The sequence below is a fragment of the Peromyscus maniculatus genome, chromosome 23 (assembly GCF_049852395.1).
Source record: "Peromyscus maniculatus bairdii isolate BWxNUB_F1_BW_parent chromosome 23, HU_Pman_BW_mat_3.1, whole genome shotgun sequence".
In the NCBI taxonomy this organism is placed as follows: domain Eukaryota; kingdom Metazoa; phylum Chordata; class Mammalia; order Rodentia; family Cricetidae; genus Peromyscus; species Peromyscus maniculatus.
Genome location: NC_134874.1, coordinates 15,004,952 through 15,029,400, shown reverse-complemented (window position 1 = coordinate 15,029,400; position 24,449 = coordinate 15,004,952). Strand labels below are relative to the sequence as shown.

The 24,449-nt window shown below is 51.3% G+C and overlaps 1 protein-coding gene across 2 annotated transcripts in view; it reads right to left on the bottom strand.

The window, feature by feature from the left end:
• Positions 1-6,737: 6,737 nt before the first annotated feature.
• The window catches only part of Bcl7a (BAF chromatin remodeling complex subunit BCL7A), a 36,697-nt gene continuing 18,985 nt past the window's right edge, over positions 6,738-24,449 (bottom strand). Inside the window, exons 4-7 of one of the 2 annotated variants that reach the window (XM_042267677.2) lie at positions 22,183-22,350; positions 13,287-13,411; positions 9,617-9,726; positions 6,738-8,792 (exon numbers count right to left, since the gene is read on the bottom strand). In XM_042267677.2, coding sequence (XP_042123611.2) covers positions 9,655-9,726; positions 13,287-13,411; positions 22,183-22,350 — 365 coding nt within the window. In that variant the 3' untranslated portion in view covers positions 6,738-8,792; positions 9,617-9,654. Of the gene's footprint in view, positions 9,727-13,286; positions 13,412-22,182; positions 22,351-24,449 lie in introns of both variants that reach the window. The other variant, XM_076561044.1, reaches the window with a different exon arrangement.

Below are 24,449 nucleotides of genomic sequence, written 5' to 3'. Positions count from 1 at the left end.
ATAAACAAGCGAAGAAACTGAAAGGCAGCCGTTGCCTCTGGGGACCACTCGGAGAAAGAGTTCAGGGCCGGTACATCCGCTGCGCGTGGCTGGGCAGCCCAGGCCCGAGGCAGGTCGGATACACTAAGCCAAACAGGATCCCCTTCAGTTATCACCTCTGGCCAGAGAGACACCGGCTGGCACCTTTGCAGACAAGCACCCATTCTTAGGGGGATCCAGAAGAATTCTGTGGCAGAGCACCCTCAATATTTGCCTAGCTTACCATGTCCTCATTTTCTGTGTCGTCATACAAAACTCTGGGGGGGGAGGGGGTGCGGGGGGTTGGGGAGGTGAGAACAAATGTCAGTCCAGTCTTAACAGACCGGGAAATAGAAGTGGAGGTGGATGAAGAACTAGATAACCGTGGGGTTGGACTTGTTTATTTCCTTCCGGTTTTATCGAAAATGTGTATCCAGGGCTGGAGAGATGGCTCAGCAGTTAAGAGCACTCATCTCTCTCACAGGGGACCTGGGTTCTGTTCCCAGCACCCACAAAGCGGCTAACAAGAGCCTATAACTCCAGTCCCAGGACATCTCAGGCCTCTGCTGCCTCTGCAGGCACCAGGCACGCACACAGCACACATACACAGGAGCAGACAAAACACTCGGACACATAAAATAAAAATTTTTTAAAAAAGGGTTTTATGTATCTGAGGCTGACCTCCAACTTGCTATGTAGCTGAAGAAGACTTTGAACTCCTGATTAACCTGCCGCCATCTCTTGTGTGCTGGGATTTCAGGTTTACGCTGCCAGCTAGATCTATCCACCCCAACCGCCCAACCCCCTCTTCTTTGTTTTTGATAGGCTCGTTCTCTTTCTTTCTTTCCTTCTTTCCTTCTTTTCTTTCTTTCTTTCTTTCTTTCTTTCTTTCTTTCTTTCTTTCTTTCTTTCTTTCTTTCTTTCTTTCTTTCTTAAGATTTATTTATTATGTATACAGGAGAGGGCACCAGATCTCATTGTAGATGGTTGTGAGCCACCATGTGGTTGCTGGGAATTGAACTCAGGACCTCTGGAAGAGCAGTCAGTGCTCTTAACCTCTGAGCCATCTCTCCGGCCCCTTGTTTTTGTTTTCAAGATGGGGTTTCTCTGTGTAGCCCTGGCTGTCCTGGAACTCACTCTGTAGACCAGGCTGGCCTCAGACTCAGATATCTGCCTGCCTTGGCCTCCTAAGTACTGGGATTAAGGCGTGCACCACCACCACCACCACCAGCCAGCATGAACGGTTTTCTATCTAAGGTGTATGAGTGTTTTGTCTGCATGTATGTCTGTGCACCATGTATGTGACTGGTGTCTGAAGTGAGCATTAAATCCTTTGGAAGCAAAGTAGTAGATGGTTGTGAGCCACCATGTAGGAATTGAACTCAGATCCTGTAAGAGCAAAAAGTGCTCTAAACCACGGAGCCATCTCTCCAGCCCCTGGTCTTGAATGCTTAACCGTCCTTCTGTCTCCAGTGCCTGAGTGCTGGGATTACAACAACATGCCGCCATGCCCAGCTCTGTCCCAACTTTAAACATACGATCCAATGAGAGGTTTGTTTCTGTTTACCTCTTTAAGAACCATAAAATTTTATTAGAGAGTATCTTCATTACAAACTTAACATCTTGGGAAGCCCTGACCCCATCTAAACCATTCGTAAATATGGACACCATGGCAAGTGTTCCGTTTCAGAAGATCCCACTGAAAACGAGATGATGTCCATGGCCATCAGTCCCACTCTCCAGAGGCTGTCAAACCCTTGACCAGCCAGCCCAGCAGGGTATTAGGTAACTGCACCTCTTAGAATTTAAAACTTACCTCTTACATTGAACCAGAAGAATAAGACTATTCCTAGATAACACTCCTGTGGGGGGGGGGTGTCCCACACACTCAAGTTCAATGACATTGAATACTTCTGTCCCACTGGCCTTTTAGATTCATGCCTATCTCTCTCTCTCTTCTTTCTTTCTTTCTTTTTTGTTTTTTCAAGACAAGGTTTCTCTGTGTAGCTTTGTGCCTTTCCTGGAACTCGATTGGTAGCCCAGGCTGGCCTCGAACTCACAGAGATCCGCCTGGCTCTGCCTCCCGAGTGCTGAGATTACAGGCGTGCGCCACCACTGCCCTCTTTCTCTCTCTTTTTAACTCTTTCATGACCAAATTGATTAGAAAATTTCTTTGAAGTAGCACCATACTGAGACTTGCCAGTAAAATCTAACTGCACCAGGTCATATACGATTGGATTTTCAATGCGCATAGTTAACAGGGGTTCATGAACCCTGACCACAGTGAGTTAGAGTAGAGAGGATTTCAAGTCCTGGCCCATGAAGGGGCCAGGGCAGGCATATCCTAGAAGAATTCACTGGCTGAGGCTGTAGGTTAGTCACTGTGGGTACTAATTTCACTGTGACCCAGAGCCAGGCTTCAAAACAGGTTATAAAGACATCAGCAAGACATTGAAATGACATTAAAAAAAAAAAAAGTCCCTAAACACACCAGGGATCTTCACGTGGCTGCAAACCTCAGGCAAACGCTCACAGGAAGCAGGAAGTCCTTGTTTTTGTTTTTCTTGAGACAAGATCTTCTATAGGCCAGGCTGGACTCCAACTTTTGGTGTGGCCGAGGATGACCATGAATTCTTGATCCTCCTGCCTCAGCTTTTGCTCATTGCTGGGATTATAGGCACAGCCCACTACTCCCAACTCGTATAATATTATTCTTTCAACTACACAGTGTTTCTACAGGAAAATGTAGTTTTGCCGAAGGGTTAGCAGACTTCTGTAAGGGCCAGGGGGCATTTTCAGTGTCGGAAGTCAGAATCTCAGCTGCAATGGCTGAGCTCCACAATTGTATGGTGGAAGCAGGAAGGGGCAGTATGTAAGTGAATGAGTATGGCTGTGGTCTAATAAAACTTTATTTACAAAACAGGAGGGGAGGGCTGGATTGGGTAGCTCATGTCTGTGGCAGACCAGCCACCCCTTTTATGACCCAGGGTACTTTTGAGAAGTGAAAAATACAGATAGAAAGAGATACCTAGACCACGAGAGGAAAGACAGAAACACAGGATAGTCTCGGGAGGGCCTGGCTCCACACCCACCAGCCCAGAACTTTATTCAAAAGTGCTTTTTGTAACAATGTTAAGGGGCGAGGCAAAAAAGACCTCCCCCTGCTAGATACAAACAAATGTAGACCCTTCCAAACACCTTTGTACTCAGGCCCGTGGTCCAATCATCCTCCTTATACAGACCTGCTGGATAAAGCCACTAGGAAAGCTTAAATGGGCTCCAACACATACCTAGTAGATGACAGGCCAGGTTCCACTGTCTCCTCACTGAGCCCTCTAGGAGCCCATTCAGTTATGTCCCTGGCCTCGGTTTCCCTTGCTGTATAGTAGAGCAGCTGATTCTCTCTCTCTCTCTCTCTCTCTCTCTCTCTCTCTCTCTCTCTCTCTTTTTTTTTTTTTTTGGTTTTTCGAGACAGGGTTTCTCTGTGTAGCTTTGCGCCTTTCCTGGATCTCTCTTTGTAGCCCAGGCTGGCCTCGAACTCACAGAGATCTGCCTGCCTCTGCCTCCCGAGTGCTGGGATTAAAAGCGTGTGCCACCACCGCCCGGCCTGATTCTCTACCCTACACTGTCATTCAAGGCTGCAAAGAGGTCAGGTGAGCTCATCGCTGAGGGAGTCCTAAGGGAGAAGTGAGCAGGGTGAGGGCCTCTTGAGGTCCCGTGATGCAAAGCAGATTGTTATTTCCTCCAAGGTCTGGAGAGAGAAAGGCTTGTCTTCCAGCCAAATCACACCCCTGGGTACCAGTATTCCAGGGGGTGTCCCAGAGGGAGGCAGCACCCAGGGCCTGTCACCACCGACTCACCTTGCTTCCTGGAGGCCCTTTTCAGTGAGCAAAGTGAAGAACAGCGGGAGACACCAGAAGAACGCGTCTGTGGTGGGCTGTTCTACCAAGGAGGATCTCCCAGGGCTTGCTTTCCTGAGCCCAGTGCTTAGGGCTGCCATGTGCTGACCCGAAGTCCTCTGTTTGTACTCTTTCCTCAGCCCCTGAACCTCTTCTTGCTTCCTGGAAGCTCCACTTATCCCACAGGGGCTGGCTCAGGGTGGGGCACACTGGTTGGGCAAGTCCACTGTCAGCCATTCTCCAAGGTGTCCTCTGACCTCCAGACGGGCTATGACACAGGAACTCCCCCGCCCCCAAACAAATATAGTTGTTTTTTGTTTTTTTTTTTTTTTGTTTTTGTTTTTTTTAAACTAGCAGCAGGCACTATTATTCTCCCCATTTTACTAATGGGAGAACTTAAGAGACTTGCCTGGGGGAGATCACACAGCGCCGGAGCGCTGAAGAGTCTAGAAGAGGCTGTATATATATATGGTCCAGACTAGGACCATACTATTCTGTTTATTTTCTTGTCCCCAGCTGTGAAACTTCCAAGTCCCTGTCACACGGGAGCTCTAAAAGGGGGATGATTCACAGCATGGGCAGACGATCCCCTCCATGGTCTTGGCTTGCAGATTTATCAACGAGGACTCGGTCAAGACTGGAGTCATCCAACAGACACACTGAGCCCAGGGATGGAGGCCGAGTTCTCACCCGGGGAAAGACTCACACAAACTGGCCTAACCCTTCCAGGGCATTTATTGGCTCATAGAACCAACAGGTTGGAGAGAGGCAATTGGGGCCCCTTTCCCAAATGCCGCGCCCACGAAGCGCAACCTCACCGTCTCCCATTTAACAACCCATGCCCTGGCTCCAGAAGCCACCTTCTCACCAGGGCTGACTCTCATTGGACCTCTTTAGGTCATGCATTCATCCCTCGACCAATAGCTGTAGTCTAGAGGAGGGATTATATCAACTGGACAGCCCGGGCAAACCATTAGAAAGGCAGTGATGGAGGGCGCCCCCTGGTGGAGGCAGGGAGAAATGCAACTGGACACAGGCGTTGTCTACTGTGGTGAGCCTTGGAAGTTCAACTTGGCTTGTAGGATCTGCAACCTACCTTCAAATCTACCATGACACTGTTGGCTTACCATGGATTTCAGCTTTTTTTTTTCTTCTTAGTTTGCCTTCTTCGGCCCACTGACTCCTCCCTGTTACTATTCGGCTGCAGTACTGGCTGTCTTCAGCTGACCTGGAAATAGCCCCTCTTAACAATGCTTGGCCGATTGTCCCAGTTCCTTTCTCCCCTGCCTCCACCTCTGGCGCAGCCTTTTTCAGTCCATGCTGTTCATTGGCAACACCGTCCCTAGTCAAGCAGAAGCCTTGGCTCAGAAACCACCAGCCATACTCCTTCCAGTCAATAGTGAGTGTCTCAGCTTCCCCCACCTGGGGTTCCTCCATTCTCCCAGAAGCTTCCCCATCCCTGCCTTCAGAACACACACACACACAACCCCTTGACCCAGGCTGGGCATCTTTCTTAGGACTCTGGCTCGCTTTTCTGCCAGAGTGTGAGTCATAACTGCCTAGGGCCCTGCCCACAGATGGTGCCGGCCCCCCAAAATGCCGGTTCCCCGCATGACTTATCCTCGATGAGGAGAGACATCAGAGAAAGCAGCCCCACGAAGTCAGGAGACGGGCCAGAGCCATGGAGAAAGTGAGACAGAACAGAGGTGGGACCGGAGGGTAGAGACATGGGTGGGAGAGAGAGCAAGATTCTCCGAGAGTGAAGTGAGCATGGGAAGAAATGTGGATCCAGGGAGAGCCAGCGGGCCAGGGTCAGGGCTGTGCCAGCGAATTCAGCTTTTTCTTCCCCGTTAAGTAAACAAGCTCTCTGGGATCTGTGTTTTGCACAGCCCAACTTTCCCTAGCGGGAGTTGATTTAGCTGAGCGACCAGTTCTGGAAAAACCCGGGTACATGATGAAGAGGACCTGGAGCTCAGAACGACAGGCAGCCAGCTACAAGGAGAAAAACGTTCATCCTCCCGGACCTCCTGGACAAACTTCCTGCGCTCACCACCTGGGACCAGAGCCAAGCTGCAGCGGGAAGAAGTTGAGATTGGGCAGGCAGGAAAACGTCCACGAGGGACTGCTGAGAAGCGGCCAGATGGTTCTGGTTTGGGCCTGACCACTAGTGACTAGATGCCCAGTTACAGTCAAGACGAGGCTACAATCCAATTGTGTCCACCCTATAATCCAATTGAGTCCCTCCGATAGGCCAGAGCCTCCTACAGTGGAGAAAGCGGCCATAATCTCCATGATGGAACACAGATCTGGGGGGTGGGATTATAGGTCTGCACCACAATGCCGGGCTCCCAGGGATAGCTTTTAGGGTCCAGTTCTATCTACCTGGCTGCATAAACGGGACCAGGCACAACCTTGCTGTTCACTCTGGTACACAAAGTGATCGACAACGTCCACCCACCAAAAGGAGTGTCTAGTGGCTGGCCTGGCCCCACCTGGTGTTTTTTGTTTGGTTGGTTTTTTCGAGACAGAGTTTCTCTGTGCAGTTTTGGCACCTGTCCTGGAACTTGCTCTGTAGACCAGGCTGGCCTCGAACTCACAGAGATCCGCCTGGCTCTGCCTCCCGAGTGCTGGGACTAAAGGCGTGGGCCACCCCACCGGCCCCACGTGGTGTTTAATAATGGCAGCCATCCTAACTCTGGCCAGCAGCAGAATCTCCTACAAGGAACTTTCCAGGCTTGTGCAGAAGCCGGAGGAGCTGGGGAGGGCATGCTCTTTATCCGCCTGATTTTTTCTTTATTACAATGGGTTAAGCCACCAAACTCATGATCTGAATTTTTTTTTTTATTTTCTGAAATGAAACCATTGTACATTGTACAAACAATACCTACTGATGGAATAAATAAGTGAAAAATTATACTGCTGTACAACACACCAAAAAAATTGTAAGAGGAAAAAAAAAGGTAACAGTGAAAAACAAAACAAAACAAAACAAAAGGTCTTTATATCTCTAACCAGGTCCTCGGCAATAATTAACATTCCAAACCATGACACCGTCTGACGATGGGCAGTCACCACCCTCTAAGGATCGGTCAATAGCCTTCCGGGTTGGGGGTGTTAAGTGCCAGCACTTTGTGGAATGTGTAGCCGCCATTTCCCCACTTTTACGTTTTGGGGGGAAGTTTGCCCTGGGAGCCCTTTAGGCCATGGGGCCTGATGTCCACGGAAGGCATTTGCTTAGGATCCCCAGTCCCTGGCTCGGCCAGATGAAAGGTCTTAGATTCTGCGGTGGGGATGAGGGCGAGGGGTTCAGGGATGGGGACCAGCGGCTCCGGGGAGAGGACCGCGGCGGGGAAGGAAGCACATTGGATTTTGCAGTCTGACCGCTCCTCCGCGTGGAAGGCTTTCCTGGCCAGCGTGGAGTGCAGGGCCGCTGGCTCTTTGCCTGGCGTGGCCGTTGGGGGGGCATTCGGACGGTCCCCATCAACGGTCCATTCCTACCTTCAGGCACTTCAGAGAAAAACTAACGACAGCCTCGGTACCGTGGACCTCACGTTTGTCTTCATCCTCAACTGCAACGTCAACTCCTCTCGACTGTCCAGAGAGGCTGCAGTGGACAGAAGAGATGCAGGCGGCCCTGGCCGCCCTGCTGGCTCCGTGGATGCATGCTGTAACCTCTCGTTTCCCAGAAAAAGAAATAAATGTCCAAATTCATCTCTCACCAAAATGGAGTTTTGCTGCAAAGAAAAATGTCGCCCTAACTCTAGAATCTGGAGGTAAAGCCGCCTTGACCTTGAGATATGTTGGAGGTCGTGTATCTGGTTGCTTTTCAGCAAAGACGCAGAACACAGTTCTTCATAGAACTGACCGCCTGAGGGGCAAAATTGCTAAGTACAAGATTTTTTTTTTTTAAGACAGAAACATTTTAGCGTCGCTAACTTCAACATTAAGATTCTCAAAGTTTTTTTTTTTTCTTCCCTTATTTCAGGAGATATTTTTTGCATGAGGTATTTAAAATCCAGGAACATTTTGATTCTTCGTGAAGTATAGGAAATACGACAGCTCCCTTGAGAACAGAAAAAGAAATAAGAGCTCTCCCCTCAGAAACAAACTCTTAGAAAATGGAGCCTGGCAGACACTTTTCCTGGTGGTCGGGAGAAAGATCCACACGTCAAAAGGTTGGTACCTGAATATGCACCAATGAGCAAACAAAACAAAAACAAAAACAAAAAACCACCCCGCGGCCCCCCCCCCCCAAACACACAACTCGTAGGGAGTCAGAGCTCCAGTGCAGTAAGTAAGAGAGCATAGGGAAGCTTTAAGGTCTGAGGATTCCGTGGAGGAAATAAGAGCAAACCAGGCCTCAGAACTGAACGGCCGCTGTCGCCTGGCAGTTCGTCCAAGGGGCGTCTCCACTGAGTGAGAGAAAGCTGTCTCGGTGCAATCGCGGGCAGGGGGAGGGGGAGCCGCCGTGGCCCCTTTCTGGGGGTGTGTGCAAATCTCCCCAGTTCCTCGGCGGCGGCGGCGCCTTGCTTCTGGCCTTTGAGGCCCAATCGTTAAGGTCCGCTCCCCAGTGGAGGCCGACAGCCAGCACGAGCTGGGAACGAGACTCCATCCACCTGTCGCCTCTGAGAGTCAGAACACCACACGCCAGGTGCATCTTGCCTGGGGCTTGGGGTGTGTGTGTGGGGGCACAGGGAACACAAAGGGCAGCAGGTTTCCGTGGATTTGAAATCCAAGCAATGTCCCGTGGGAGAGTTCAGCACCAGCTAGTCCTGCTGCTCCCAACCTTCCCAGCCCTGTACCGTCCTAAGGAGACAAGCTCGCAGTCAGTCATGGTGTCCTCGGAGGGCCTGGAGAAGGCAGTGCCAGTGGTAGCTAGAGGGGGAGAGAGAGGGTGGAAGTGCCAGAAGAATCTAAAGGCTTTGCATGTCAATCCGGGCTACTGTGGCTTGCAAACCCCTAGTCTCCACGGCTCCAGGAGGTGAGGGCATGTCCTGAACCAAGGAGGCCAGCCCTTGGGAAGCGGGGCTGACACGTAGAGCCCCAGGGGCCCTGGAAGTTGGGGCTGACTCCACGTAGGGTACAGGGTGTGCCCAGCCACTGCCCACCTGAACCGGGGGCCACTGAAAGGTGCCTCATCTCCCGCCCCTCTACCCTGCCTGCTCTGAAGCAGTCTCGGGTGCAGGGAGAGGGGGAGAGACAGTCAGTTAAGGGGGCGGGCAGCAGCCTTCACTAAAGGGACGGGCACTTTTTGCCAGGAGAAATGCAGAAACCAGGAAGCATGCCAGAGATAACCTCTAGGGTACAAGGCACAAAAAAAGAAAGCAGAATGAATTGGTGGAAAAGTGAAAAAGCCCCTATGAAAAGCAAATTCCTGATTGGTACCACCCTCAAATAGCTTATATCATTAAATAGAGGGGTGGGGGAGGGGTGGGGGTGGGGGGGGGATACAGCAGCAACACAAATGTAATCTTGGCTTCCGAGACAGTGTGCAGACACACTCCTGAGCTGTCCACCCGCCTCCCCAGGGACAGTCGCTCGAGGGTTTCCGCTTCACAGCAGAGTTCGTCAGTGTCTGAGAAGTTCCGCCGTTCTAGGTTTTTCTTGGATTTGCACTTAGTAAACTTGAAACGTTAGTTCTGTTCGCCCCCGAGAGGAATCGCTTGGGCGACGTTCTAGGATTAAGCCTGCGGAGGTACCTGCCATGAAACATGGACCAAAGGGTTCCACTGGGCGTCTACATCTCTTCAGAGTTCTGTTGAGAGCATTCCAGCTTCATCTTTTTAGAGGGCGGCACTCCTTCCAAATCCTTCGGGGGGGAAGAAGAGAGGCGGCTGAGGTCAGTCAGTTAGGACGCAGGAGGGAACTCAGAACTACGCAGCTCTGACTGAACCCACCAGCACGATGTGGGCGGAGGGGAGGTTCCCGACACACGGCGAACTTCAAATCCAAATGCCTTGGAGAGCGCGTGAAGCCCACCTCCTCAGTTACCGATGTTCCTCTGACCTCCCCCCACCCCCCCAGCTGTTCCCCCTGTACTTTTAGTCCCTGGCCTTTGACTCCACACAGCCGAGGCCGAGTTTCCCTTGGGATTAGTCTCCCCGTCTGTGATTAATTGTGGACGTAAGTCCCCGAGCGTAAGGTTCAGTTCGGCAACCGTACCTCTACCTCTAAGATGGTTTCCTGAGAAACCCAGAGCTACTCTGCCGGGTGGACTGTTGCTCCTCAGGCTACAGGCACCCGGCTTGGTGCAAATGCTCAGCAATTCTTGAATGGCCACATGGGGATTATTCTGGGGAAAGTGGTCTCTTCTCGTCCCTGAATTCCCAAGAAGCCTTATGACTACCCAAAAGATCATTCATTCACCAACAGTCCCGCCTGGTCTCTCGGACCTCAACCATCGCCTGAGACCAAACTCCAGACAGTATCCACGCTAACTGCGCCTTTGAGGTGTCTTCCGGTTACCGCAGGCATGGATCAAGCCTGTGCCTGGACAGCAGCTCCCTACAGCCCCTTTCCATCTGGCCCACCCCTCCCCGCTTCATTAGCGGGATCTACCTCCTGTACCCGTTTGTCTGTCCATCTCTCTGAGCCGCCACCACTTGCTTCTCTGGGGCCTCCTTACAGGGTCATCCAGTATCATCTGAGCCTGCTCCTTAGACCCTAAACCTCTGTGGGAACAGAGGCTCCCAACATTTGCCCACTGACTTTTAAACACAAGCTCGACCTCTTTCCAGGGCTGGGGAGGCTAGGTGACCGGTCCCAGTGGCCCCTTCCTCTCCCCTGGATATTCTTGTCCTGGACCACCAGGCTCTAGCTACCCAGTGTTCTTTATTTTTGAGACAGGGTTTCTCTGTAGTTTTGGTTCCTGTCCTAGAACTCGCTCTGTAGCCCAGGCTGGCCTCGAACTCAGAGATCCGCCTGGCTCTGCCTCCCGAGTGCTGGGATTAAAGGGGTGCGCCACCACCCCCCGCCCAGCCCCTACCCAGTGTTCTTTGCTCTTCTGTTCCTCAACTTGGTCCTGTCTTGAAGCCTGTCCTCTTCCTGGGCTCACGGGTCGCAAACCTCAGGCACAGGACTCTCCTTCTCAATCTAAAGAGGCTCCAAGTCATCCGACTCATGCTTCTTCACACCAACCTATGCCATCTCTCAAGACAGAGACTTAATGTTCTCTGTCTACTAAACTTCTCTGCCTGAGCCGCCCTGGTCCCTGGAATAGGGCTCGGTCGGTCGGGGTAGCATGCGCTGTGCTGTTAACAACTGTGATGAAGAGGCGCCAGCTCACAACTAAAGAGAAGGCTGAGTGAGCTCTCTCTGAGGACTCTGGACAGGACTTGGCATGACGGGAGCCAGCTCGCTTCCTCACTGGTCTTTGGAATTTTATGTTTTACTACATTCATTCGTTTTTTTCGTTTTCTGTGTAGCCCTGGCTGGCCTCGAACTCAGAGCTCCTCCTGCCTCTGTCTCCCAAGGGGCACGCCACCACCCCTCGGCAACATTCCTTCTTTATACATGGTGTGTGTATGCGTGTGCGTGTAACACGACCTATGTGCAGAGGTCAGAGGGCAGCTTGAGGCGGCCCTTTTTCTCTTTCCACTGTGTGTTCCTAGATTTCAAACTCAGGCCATCAGGCCGGGTGCATGCATGTGCCTTGATCAGTGGCCCCATCTTGCTGCCCCTCCCCGCCCCGCCCCCTTCTTCCAGACAGGGTATCACTCTGCAGCCCTAGTTGGCTGGGAACTCAGTGTCTAGACTAGACTGGCCTTACGCTCACAGCCATCAGCCTGCTTCTGCCTCCCGAGTGCTGGGACTAGAGGCGTGCGGCGCCATCACACCTGGCTTCCCCCGTTTGCTTTTTAAAGGGAGACACAGATGTAAGAGGAGGAAGTGGGCAAGCGTGCTCCCCGGGCTGCTGGTTCCCGTCCGAAGGAGCAGCTCTCTGTCAGGCTGAGTATCTGGGAGGGATGGGTTAGCTTGGGCTGTTCCACATCAAGACAGAGCAGAGGCAAATCTCGGGCTCTCAGGGGGAACGAGGAGGGAAGAACACAGGAGAAAGACATCTGAGACTCAGGCCAGCGAAAAGAGGTCCTCCCGACCCCTGAGGGAGTACAATATGAACTTTTTTTTTTCTTTTCCCTTTTTTACGCTGGGACATGCTAGGCTCATGCTCCTCTTGAACCTACCATCTTATTTTTTTTTTTTTTTTTTGGAGCTGAGGACCGAACCCAGGGCTCTACCACTGAGCTAAATCCCCAACCCCGAACCTACCATCTTTTTAAGATTTTATTTTTACAAGTTTATGTACTTATTTTATGCATGTGAATGTATGTATGTAAGTGCACCATGTACCTCTGTCAGGTCCCCCAGACCTGGAGTTAGAAGATGGTTGTGAGCTCCTATGTAGGTGGTGGGAATCGAACCCGGGTCCTCTGCAAGCAGTAAGTGCTCTTAACCACTGAGCCATCTCTCCAGCCCCACACATCAACACACACACCGTGGCCCTGGCAGATGGCATCTGTGTGTCTACACTGAGCTCTGGCTGCATATCTTACCCACATTTCCTCATCTAATCTCCAGTGATAGCTTGACAGATTGAGGCTCAGCAAGGCAGACACCCAGGTGCTAAGTGATACACCTGTGGATAGCACCTGAGGCCTCACACAGGTCAGCAGGTGCTCCAGCCCCAGCTCCCTCCCCGCAACATCCTCTCCAGATCTAAAGCCCTTCTTGGCGCCTCTTCATCAAGGTTAGCACAGTACCTCCTAAAGATCTGATCCTATTCGGATGAATAGGTGAATGCACTCTCATTAAGTCTCCCAGGCTGGCTCTGAACTTGTGAGTCTCTTGCCTCAATGTCCCAGGTAGCTGGGATTACTGGCTTGCACCTCCATACCCAGCGAACTGGAGCTGGATTTGAACCTGGGCTAGGCTCTATCCTATCTGCCTCCTGCCCCTGGGCCTTGTGTTTATACCGAACAATCCAAGAAAGAGGTTGGTACTCAGTTACAACACAGAATGGGGGGGCCTGTGCAGGCGGCTGGATCAGATGCAAAATGCCAAAGAACAGTCTGGCCTGCAGGTTTCTGAGGTCCAGTCTTCCTTAACTTTAAAGAACGTGGGGCCACTGGGATGACGGACCCACATAATGCCATCACCAAGCTGAGACTAGGATGACAGTGTGCATTCTCTACCCCAGAGGCTTCTTGAAGCAGGACACACGTCCCTCCCATCCCGGTGGCCCCAGGTGACAGAGGCTAACACTTCCAGCTGCTGTTGAATGGACACACAGTGTTCCAGATGAAGCAGCATGATTTTCAACAGACCACGGAGGACCCCAGCCCCGCCCCAGCGAGGCCCGGCTGCAGGTACCTGAGAGACTGCGGAAGCTTCTGCTGCCGCCAACCCCGACTCTGCAGATGGCTGCCGGTCCGCTTTTTCTGAGCTGTTCATTGAGTTCTCCATCGAGGACTGCGAATTCTGCTCGTCAGAGGCATCTGAGCAGAGAGCAAGACGACAGAGGCTGTTTTCAGACACACGAGAAGCAGGCACCAGATGGGCCAAGTACTAAAAATACCCGGATCTGGGTAGTTTTGTGCCCGGGGGCTTCCAGAGCTAGATGGGCTAAAGCTTGGGGAGTTTCTCACTTATCTGCCAGCAAGGCGGTTACAAATAGCCAGGCCACGGGTGGACTCTGTGGGTCTCCAACCCTCCTTCCAAGCAGACCTACGCTGTCTGCAGGAAGAGGACTATTTTGTACGCAATGCTGCCAGCGTCTGGCGCCCTCTGCCGGGCACCAGGCACCACAGCAATCATGGCGGTCTCCTGGCTCAGGCTAGCATTCTCCGGACATCATAGGGCGCTGACTCTTGGCACACACTTCTCTTTCCTTCTTTTAAATAAGTCTTTCCAAGGGTTATTTTTCTTTTATGTGGACGGGTTTTGTGCCTGCAAGCATGTCTGTGCACCATATGTGTACCGCCCGCTGCCCGCGGAGGCCAGGGAAGAACGTCTGATCCCCTGGAACTGGAGTTACAGATGGTTCTGAGCCGCCAAGGGGGCGCTGGGAACCAGACCGGGGTCCTCTGCAAGGGCAGCCAGTGCTCTTAACCACCGCGCCAGCTCTCCAGCCTCTAATCTTCAACAAAGAAGACACAAAAAACCCACCTTTGTTTACCTAGTGTTTAGGCTTGCACGCCACAGTGAGCATGTGGAGGTCAGAGGACAACCTGATGGGGTCATTTCCCTCCTACCAGATGAGTTCTGCTGATTGAACTCAGGTTGTCAGGCTTGGTGACAAGCCCCTTTACCTGCTGAGCCATCCTGCCGGCCCCTGGACCAGCCGCAGACTCTATTCGTAGTTAAGAATAACCTTGACTTCTGGTCCTATGGACCCCGCCTCCTGAGTGCTGGGATCCACAAGTGTGCACTGCCATGGCTGCTGTATTTGGTGCCAAGGATCAAACCCAGTGTTTCAAGAGTGCTTGGCCAGGTGAGTACCCTACCAACTGAACTAGATCCCTAGCCCCAAGCTTCGCTTAATCATAAGTGAGGGTGTTTCTCTGGTGATCGGAGCAGTGACTAACCACTGAGAAAACAAAAACAAAAGTTAAAATCAAGCCGGGTGGTGGTGGCGCACACTTTAAATCCCAGCACTCGGGAGGCAGAGGCAGGTGGATCTCTGTGAGTTCGAGGCCAGCCTGGTCTACAGAGCAAGATCTAAGACAGGCACCAAAAACTACACAGAAAAACTGTCCCCCCACCCCCCCACCCCCAAAAAAAAGAGTTAAAAATCAACTGTGCCAGGCGGTGGTGGCGCACACCTCTAGATTCTGGGACACAAGGAAGGAGGCACCGCAAAATCCCACCTAAGCTGCTCACACATGGCCCCAGTGACAAGTCACCCTGGCTTTATTTATTTAAATTTTATTTTTAATCACTGAGGGGGGTATGTGCATCTCAGTGAGGGAGTCCACGGAGGCCACAGGTGGTGGATTCCTGGGAACCAGAGCTACAGGAAGCTGTAAGCTGCCCAACATGGGTGCTGGGAATCTAACTCCGATCACTCTTAGCTGCTGAGCCATCTCTCCAGCCCTCACCCTGCTTTTAAGCCTCCTCCTCCTTCCTCCCGAGTGCTGGGATTAAAGGCGTGCGCCACCACCATCTAGCCGCACTCTGATTTTAAAAAGCCTACTATAGTAATGTTGAAGAATGCTGAGTAACCACGGCTTACTTTCTGAGGCAGAGGAACAATAAAGAGCAAAATCCAAGCATGAACTGAAAAAGCACAGAAGTAATGTGGGCACATGGCCAGCAGCTGCCTAGAGCCCGAGGCAGGTGGGGGTGCAGACGGCTCGAATGCACAGCCCCAAGTAGAAGGCAGGTCCCTGCCTGCCACTATCCAGACCAGCAGCCCGCCTTTACATGGCTGGTCAGAGTTCCTGTGCAGGGCTTTCTAATGGCCACAGGGTGGGGGCTCCACCGACAACCCAGAAGCAAAGGGACTCAGTTCAGAGATGGATTTAAATTCAAACACTGCCTTTGCCCCCGGTGAATCAGGGGATTCTGTCCAAGACCCCTGCCTCCCCTATAAAAACAAGGTTGACAATGGCCACCCTGTCCAGTGATCTGTGACGGCATGGACAGATCCCAAACTGGCCAGTCCTGGAGGCACAAGGCTGTACACCTAGCATGTGGAAGGCCGAGGCAGGGCGATCAAGAATTCAAGGCCAATCTAGGCCACACAGTGACAACCTGTCTCAAAAACACCGGCCCCTCCTGCGGATTAACCCTAGGTGGGGGTAACTGGTGGACTCTCTGGGACACAGACTCAAACTCTCTGTAAACCTGAAAGGTCTTTCACATTTTAGTATTGTCTACTTACCTATTTATTATATATGCTGGCCTAGAACTCACTGTATCACTCAGGCTGGCTTCAACTGTGGCAATCTCTCCCCTTGGTCTCCTGAATGCTGTGACTACTATACCCTGAACACCTGGCTTAGATTCACATTGAAAACTCTTCATGTTAATGGCAGTTCCTCAAAAACTTAAACAGATGACCCAGAAAATTTTATTTCCAAAAGAACTGAAAAGCAGAGCCTCAAAGAGTCTGGACTATGAACGCCACGGTAGCACTGTTCACAACGGTGAATACAACGGAGGGGGCAGCCACATTGACAAACAAAATGTGGTCTTCCTTACAGCGGACTATTACCCAGTCATAAAAAAGGAACAAAGGAAGGCCGGGGGGACGGCTCAGGGGGTAAAAGTACTAGCCTAAAAACCCAGATTTGTTCCCCAGAAGTCATGTCAAAATCAGAACACAGTGGCACACATCTGTAATACCAGGACTCCTATGGCTACAGAGAGGTGGGAGGTGGAGACAGGGGGCTGGCTCAGAAGGTCCAGGGCCAGCCCAGCTAGCCTGGATTAAATAGCACAGCCACCGAAACAAGAGACCCTGCCTCGATAGGGTGGAAGGCAAGATAGATGATGTTCTTTATGTAAAATGTCCACGCACGCACGCACGCACGCACGCACGCACGCACGCATGCACGCGGCAGATTGGTCATTATAAGGGAACGGTGAATGCAGTATGTGCAGTTTCTTTATGGACTGAGGAAAATGGTCTGGAACGAGACAGAGATGACAGACTATTCTAGACACTGGTGAACTGTTTCTCACTTAGAAATGGCTCAGTTCCATCTTTTTTGTGGAGGGATGGGGTCCTGGGTGTTGAGCCCAGGCTGTCTCATAGACGAAGCGTGATGTCTACACCTGAGCTTTACCAGCACCAAAGCGGTTCATTTCATGTGACTTTCTTTCTTTCTTTTTGGAGACAGGTTTTACAACAAAGCTATGAAGCACAGGCCAGCCTCAAATCTGTGATCTTCCCGCTGCAGTCTCTCAAGTCCTGGGATTACATGTGGGTACCACCAGGTCTGAGGCACGAATTTCAAGTTACTAAGTAGGAGAAGTTGGGGGCTGGGGAGATGGCTCAGGGGTTAAAAGCGCCTGCTGCTCTTGCAGAGGACCTGGCTTTGGTTCCCAGCACCCACGTGGTGGCTGACAATGATTGGTAATGTCAGTTCTAGGGGATCTGACACCCTCTTCTGATCTTTGAGGGTCTCGGGCACACACGTGGTACAAATACATACCCACAGGCAAAACACTTACACACATAAAATAACTTTTTTTTTAAGAGGGAAAAGTTAGAGGGCCAGGCATGGTGGGATACTTTTAATCCTAGCACCCAGGAGGTAGAGGCAGGAAGTAGAGAACTCATCTGTGTGAGTTCTAGGCTAGCCCAGGCTACATAGTGAGACCCCACTCAAAAATACAAGGGGGTGGAGTGGGGAGAAAGAAGCAAATAAAGACAAGTTGGGCATGGCAGTGCATATTTGTAATCTCAGCACTTGGAAGGTGGAGGTCAGGAGTTCAAAACCAGTCTTGGCTGCTACATGATACTCTGCTTGGAAAGAAGAAAGAAGAAAAAACAAAGGAAAAAACAAACAAACAAAAAAACCCTCCACGTTCATTTTGTATTCTATTTCATAATCTATTTGTTTGCTTTAACAAAACACATCTGTAACTGACCTACAAAGTCAGCCTTACCGGTGGCTTTGCCTCTGTGGCCGGTTTGTTTTCTGCATGCATTGGGCTCTGCAGATGGAGGGGAGGGGGGGGTTAACACTCCCCAGGCAGGCAGGCAGGCAGTCACAGGCGATCTGGAGATCCCCACTGCCTGATTGCTGGCAGAGACATGCCTGGGCTCGAGGCCTCCTTGAGAGCCAGGCCTGAGGGCTCCGAGGGAGCCAATGGTGCGGCTTGCAGCATGCCAGGACTCAGGACAGCAGCCTGTTCTCTGAGCGTCCTGGTGCCTCTGGAGCTCACCCAGGGGAAATTATTTTCCCGGGGCCTAAATTTAGTCCAGGGAGCTTGGACATGATGTCATTCCCTGAGCTTACCCAGCAGTAAACAAGTTCAAAGCAAGGTCATCAGCTAGTGGCCAATCCACCCTGTCCCAGTTTACCCACCTGTGGGGAGGTCACATGGGGCCTGGGCTTATTATGCCCTGTGCATCCTGTGCATGGGGACCTGGGGCAGGTGGGTACAAGCCCAGTGGCCTGGGGTGACTGGAAGAGGATCCTGGTATGATTCCCACCTGGGCCTATAGAGCCTTTGGTGCAGTTGGGGTGTCGGGGTACAAAAGACAGCAGTCACAGAAGTGTTACCCCAAGTGTAACTCTTACAGCTGAGCTCAACTGGCCCATTAGGGGAAAGGGGACCCAGATTCAAGTGGGAAATAAGGCTGTAGCCGGACAGCAGGACACGGATGACACCAAGAAGGATGCTGATACAACCACACTCGCCCTAGTAACCTCAGAACTACCCCACACACACACAGAGATGAGGGGGGGTGAGGGGCTCTCCACAGCTCCCCAACTCCTGCCTCCACCCCAGAATTGTGCTGAGCACTTTGCTGATATCCCCACATCCTTCATTCCTTGCTACACCCTGATAAGGGAAATCACTTTTATCGGTCTCATTTTAGAAACCAGAAAACAGGTAGGTAGGTGCAGGGGAGTCGGTGTTGCCCGTCCAAGCCCACTCTGTAGTAAACAGCAGCTGAGCTGTGGCTATGGCCCAGCCCAGTCCCTCCACCTTCTGCCTCAAGCTGTTATCTAAACAGCAAGATGCTGGGAAGCCCAGTGGGTTGGCCCTGACTACAAGGGCCCTCAAGGGGAAATGAGAGGTCATGCTCACAGACGTAAATGGCAGAGGGCTTTAGCAAAGCCACTAGGGCAATAAGGAAACTCGTGTGTGTGTGTGTGTGTGTGTGTGTGTGTGTGTGTGTGTGTGTCTGTATGCGTCTGTGTGTGTGTGTCTGTATGTGTGTGTGTGTGTGTGTGTGGTGTGTGTGTATGTGTGTATGTGTGTCTGTATGTGTGTGTGTGTTTGTGTGTTGTGTGTCTGTGTGTGTCTGTATGCGTCTGTGTGTGTGTGTCTGTATGTGTGTGTGTGTGTGTGTGTGTATGTGTGTATGTGTGTCTGTATGTGTGTGTGTGTGTGTTTGTGTGTTGTGTGTCTGTGTGTGTGTATGTGTGTGTTGGTAGGGGTGGACCCAGGGCCTCATGCATGCCAGGCGGCACTCTGTTTCTGCCTCATGGGGTGGAGGAATGCAACCACAGGAAATCTGGGGTAGAAGAGACTCAACTTCCGTCTACACCCTAATATCTAAATCACTCCCTGTGAGCTGGCTAGTTTTATGTCAACTTGACACAAGCTAGAGTCATTTGGGAAAAGGTGCCTTCACTGAGAAAATGCCCCATCAGAGTGGCCTGTGGACAAGCTGTAGGGCATTTTCTTGATGGATGGGAGGCCCAGCTCACTGTGGGCGGTGCCACCTCTTGGCTGGTGGTCCTGGGTGCTATAAGAAGGCAGGCTGCACAAGCCAGCGGGCAGCGCTCCTTCCTGGCCTCTGGTTCAGTTTCTGTCTCCAGGTTCCTGCCCCGAATTCCTTTGACGACAGACTGTGATATGGAACTGTAAGCTGAAATAAACCCTTTCCTTCCTGAGTTGCTTTGGTTATGGTGTTTTATCATAGCAATAGAAACCTAACCAAAGCCGGGCGGTGGTGGCGCATACCTTTAATCCCAGCATTCAGGAGGCAAAGGCAGGCGGATCTCTGTGAGTTCAAGGCTAGCCTGAGCTACAGAGTGAGTTCCAGGACAGGCACCAAAACTACACAGAGAAACTCTGTCTCGAAAAAACCAAAAAAAGAAAAAGAAACCCAACCAAGACCCTCTGTATCCTGACCTGCACACCCACTTCCGCCCTACCCAAGGGCCAACCTCCCGCATGAACACTTCCCCACATGCTCAAAAAAGGGCGGCCACACTGAATCTGAGACCCTTGAGCCTCTCTGGACTTCCCTACCTGCGCTCAGACCACCCTGCCGGCCCTCTTGCTCTTCGGGACTCCTCTAGCTGAAGTCTGGACTGCACACGCCCCAGCTCACCCCAATGGGCGTCAGAGAGGCCCTCTAAACTCCAGTCTCCAGCCCCCCTCAGCACTCCCCGGGGTCAGTCAGTCACACCAACATCCCACAGCTCCCTCGAGTTGCGTCATTTTGGGACTTGGTCTCCCTGACTAGAAGAACTGCCCTCCGGGAACATCAGCTCATCCCTGAAGCCTGGGTCCGATGGCATCACCACCAAGAAGCCCTCCGGGGCCTCCAGACTCCCTTTCTTTACTATGACCATGACATCAAAAGTCCCCTGGCCTAGGGGCCAGACAGCTCCATGGATGATGAGTCAAGTGGAAAGAAATGTGAAAATTAAATAAACAAATCTTTTTTCAAAGACTTAGGCACTTCTCCAGATTGACCTTGAACTCAGTGTGTGGCCAAGGATGACTTTGAAGTTCTTTCTGGTCCTCATGCCTCCATCTTCCCAGTGCTAGGATTACAGGATTACACCACACTCAGCTTACACAGTACTAGGAGTAGAACCCAGGGCTTCCTACATGCTAGGCAAGTACTCTACCAACTGAGCTATATCCCCAACGCCCCCTCTCGTGTGTGTGTGTGTGTGTGTGTGTGTGTGTGTGTGTGTGTGTGTGAGAGAGAGAGAGAGAGAGAGAGAGAGAGAGAGAGAGAGAGAGAGACTGGGGATTAAACCTAGGGTCCTTGCATGCCTGGTAAGAGCTCCACCATTGACCTCTATCTTTAGCCTTTTATCTATTTATTTGTGTTTATTTCATGTATGAGTATTTCACTACATGCAAGTGCTCCACATACATGCAGTGCCCTTGGAGCTAGAAGAGGGCATTGGATTGTATCCCCTAGAACTGGAGAGTTACAGACAGGCATGAGCTACCATGTGGGTGCTGGGAATGGAACCTGGGTCCTGGGTAAGAGCGACCAATACTCTTAAACACTGAGCCATCCCTCCAGCCCAGCAACCAATACTCTTAACTGCTGAGCCCACCTCTCCAGACTTCCTCGTTTTGTTCTGTGCTGGCCCCAGACTTGCTCTGTAGCTCAGGCTGGCCTCACACTGGTCACATTGTGCCAGCCTTCATTGGGCTGGGATGAAAGCTCTATACCACCCACAACCAGTTATTAGCTCTTGTACCAGCCCCTCCACTCCACCCTGGCCTAGCTACCACTCTCCCTCACACAGACAATGGCTGCCGTCTCACAAAGGTGTGGCCACCTCCACCCTAAGCACCACTTTTCCTCAGTTTTTTTTTTTTTTGTTTTTTGTTTTTTGTTTTTTTTGTTTTTCAAGACAGGGTTTCTCTGTGTAGCTTTGGAGCCTGTCCTGGATCTCGCTCTGTAGCCCAGGCTGGCCTCGAACTCACAGAGATCCGCCTGCCTCTGCCTCCCGAGTGCTGGGATTACAGGCGTGCACCACCACTGCCTGGCTTTCTCAGTTCTTTAGGTCTTGTCAACCCATGGCTCTTGTCTTGCTGCTCATAAAAAGCAAGGGGGCAGTGGCCTTATGAGCTCACCACAACTGGAGGCCAGCCTCCTCTATGACTCTATCTTGGTTTTCCAACCCCTCACTTCTTCTCTGCCACACCGACCTCGCCTCTGTCTCAGGACCTTTGTACCACCCATTTATCTGCCCCACGTTCAACCCCCTGACTTGGGCTTGTTTCCTTGCCCAATCCCACCTTTACCTGCTTCATGTCACTACAAGGCAGCCTTATCCTATCACCTTCGTAATTCACCAAGACTTTCACCCCCTTTCCTAATTCTGGTGATTGATACTCGATTTCATTATTTATTTATTTATGTGCTTGCTTATTTATTTATTTGTTTGTTTATGGTCGTCCTCCCCCCCCCCCCCATAGGGTTTCTCTATGTAACAACTCTTGCTGTCCTGGAACTCACTCTGTAGACTAGGTCGGCTTTGAACTCACAGATCCACCTACCTCTGTATCCCAAGTGCTGGGATTAAAGGCATGCGCCACCACCATCTCCACCCCGACACACACACACACACACACACACACACACACACACACACACACACACCAGTGATTTTTTTTTTTAAAAAGCATGATCTGCAATCCAGGCTAGCCCCCAAACTCCTCCTGATCCCCCTGCCTCTACCTCCCAAGTGCTAGGATCACAGGCACGTACTACAGGCTCAGTTTATGCGGTGTTGGGGACGGAACCCAGCCCAATTGGCTGGTCTGGCTGCAGCCCGCTGAGCAGCCGCCCCTCTGTGCCCCATTCCCGGACGGCAAGTACCTTCAGTTCCAGGGTGCTCTTTCCCGTCGGCCTGCGCCTCATCGGCCTTGGCTTCGGGGCCGTCACTGGGCACAGGTGCGTTGGGCTCGGGGGCAGGGCTGGAGTTGCTGCTGTTCTCCTGCTTGATGGGAGAGGCGTCCGCTATGGAGCTCTGGTTGCTATTGTCGTCTGCACAGGAACAGAGCACAGGTTGACATGCTATGGCTGCTGAGGAGAGGGGAGCGGGAGCGTGCGTGCGTGCGTGCGTGCGTGCGTGCGTGCGTGCGTGCGTGCGGCTGGGGCTCAGCTTTCCTATGCCTCACTATTGCCCCCTCTTAACACCTCCCCCACAGCCCCTGGCTAACTAAGGAGGTCCCCGTGTCTGGAGCGTGCCGGACAGAGATGGTGGCAGATTGGAAAGAGCCAGAGGCTGGACGGACCAGACAAAACAGTGAGTGCTCCTCGCCTTGACAGGCCCACAGCGGCTCACGAAGGCACACAGTCGCTTTAGCTGCTTGAAGATCAAGCCAGTCAACATTTCAGCACGGAAGGAGGGGCTATTGACTCTCCCGAGGGAGAGTCTGTTTTCTCTAAGGGTGTCGCTCTTGGTAGGCTGACCATGCTCCAGTGGACGGGGCCACACCCACGGATATATGAGCAGCACAAATGAGACTCAGTAAGTTATCAAAAAACCGAGGACACACAGGACCATAGAGACGGCGTAGCAGAACACGGGCTGCTCTTGCAGAGGATGCAGTCTTAGCTGCCAGCATCCATGGGGTGGCTCATAAACATCCATAACTCCAATTCCAGGGGCTCTGACCCTCTACTGGGCTCCATACATGAAATAAAAATAAATCTTTTTTCTTTAGATGTGGTTTCATTATGTAGCCCTGGCTGTCCTGGAACTTGTTATGTAAATCAGGCGGCCCTCAAACTCAGAGATCCACCTGCCTCTGCCTCCCAAACGCTGGGATTAAAGGTGTGCGCCACAATGCCCAGATAAAATAATTAATCTTGCTAGGTGGTGCACACCTTTGATCCCAGCACTTAGGAGGTACTGGCAGGTGGATCTCTGTGAGTTTGAGACCAGCCTGGTCTACAGAGCGAGAGCCAGGACAGCAAAGGCTACAGAGAGAAACCCTATCTTGAAAAAAAACGAAAAGAATTTTTTTTTTTTTTTTTTTTTTTTTAATAAATATGGGAACAGGGGCTGGAGAGATGGCTCAGCGGTTAAGAGCACTGGCTGCTCTTCCAGAGGACCTGAGTTCAATTCCCAGGAACCACATGGCAGCTCACAACTGTCTGTAACTCCAGTTCCAGGGGACCTGACACCTTCACACCAATGTACATAAAATAATGTTAAACAGATTATTTAAAAAATAAATAATGAATAAATAAATAAGATGGGAGGGGATGAAGTGGGCCTGGGAGGTCTTATGGGGTGAATATGATCAAAATACATTATTGTATACATATATCAAATTCGCAAAGAATAAAAATATTGAATTATATAAAAAAAAAAAACTTTGGCGTCCGTGAGGCTTAATTCTGGGTGGAGAAAACCAGATATTTTGTGTATCAAGCCATGAAGTAGTATTACAACATTCCACCTCATTTCCTGAAGCTCCAGGCTGGATTCCTGTTGGCTATGAAGAGGTAGTAAGAGCACCAGAAATTAGCCACTGCTTTATTTAATAATTTCCGATGTGTATGTGTGTGCCTGCTGGTAATTCTGTGCACCATCCCACACAGGTGCTTGTGGAAGGCAGAAAAGTCCCCCTTAAACGGGCTGACAGGAGGCTTTGACGTGGTGTTGGAAACAAAACCTAGGTCCTTTACAGGAAGTGCTTTTAGCCACTCACCCATCTCTCCAACCCCGGGAATCATTTTTATAAGATTTATTTTAAAAATTGCCTTGTTTTCTGAAACAGGGTGTCTCTGTGTAACAGCCCTGGCTGTCCTGGAACTCACTCTATAGACCAGGCTGGCCTCAAACTCAGAGATCCGCCTGCCTCTGCCTCCTGAGAGCTGGGATTAAAGGCGTGCGCCACCACCGCCACACAGCCCTTATCTGAATTATGTGGCAGGTCTGTGTATGTGCATGTGGGTGTGTACACATGGGTGGAGGTGCACGTTGAAGGCTTTGAATTTCCTGGAGCTAGAGTTAGTTTTATAAACCCCCTGACTAGTGCTGGGAATTGAACCCGGGTCCTCTGGAAGAGCATCAAGTGCTCTTAACCACTTGAGCCATCTCTCTAGCCTCACCCACAAAATCCCTTTAATTT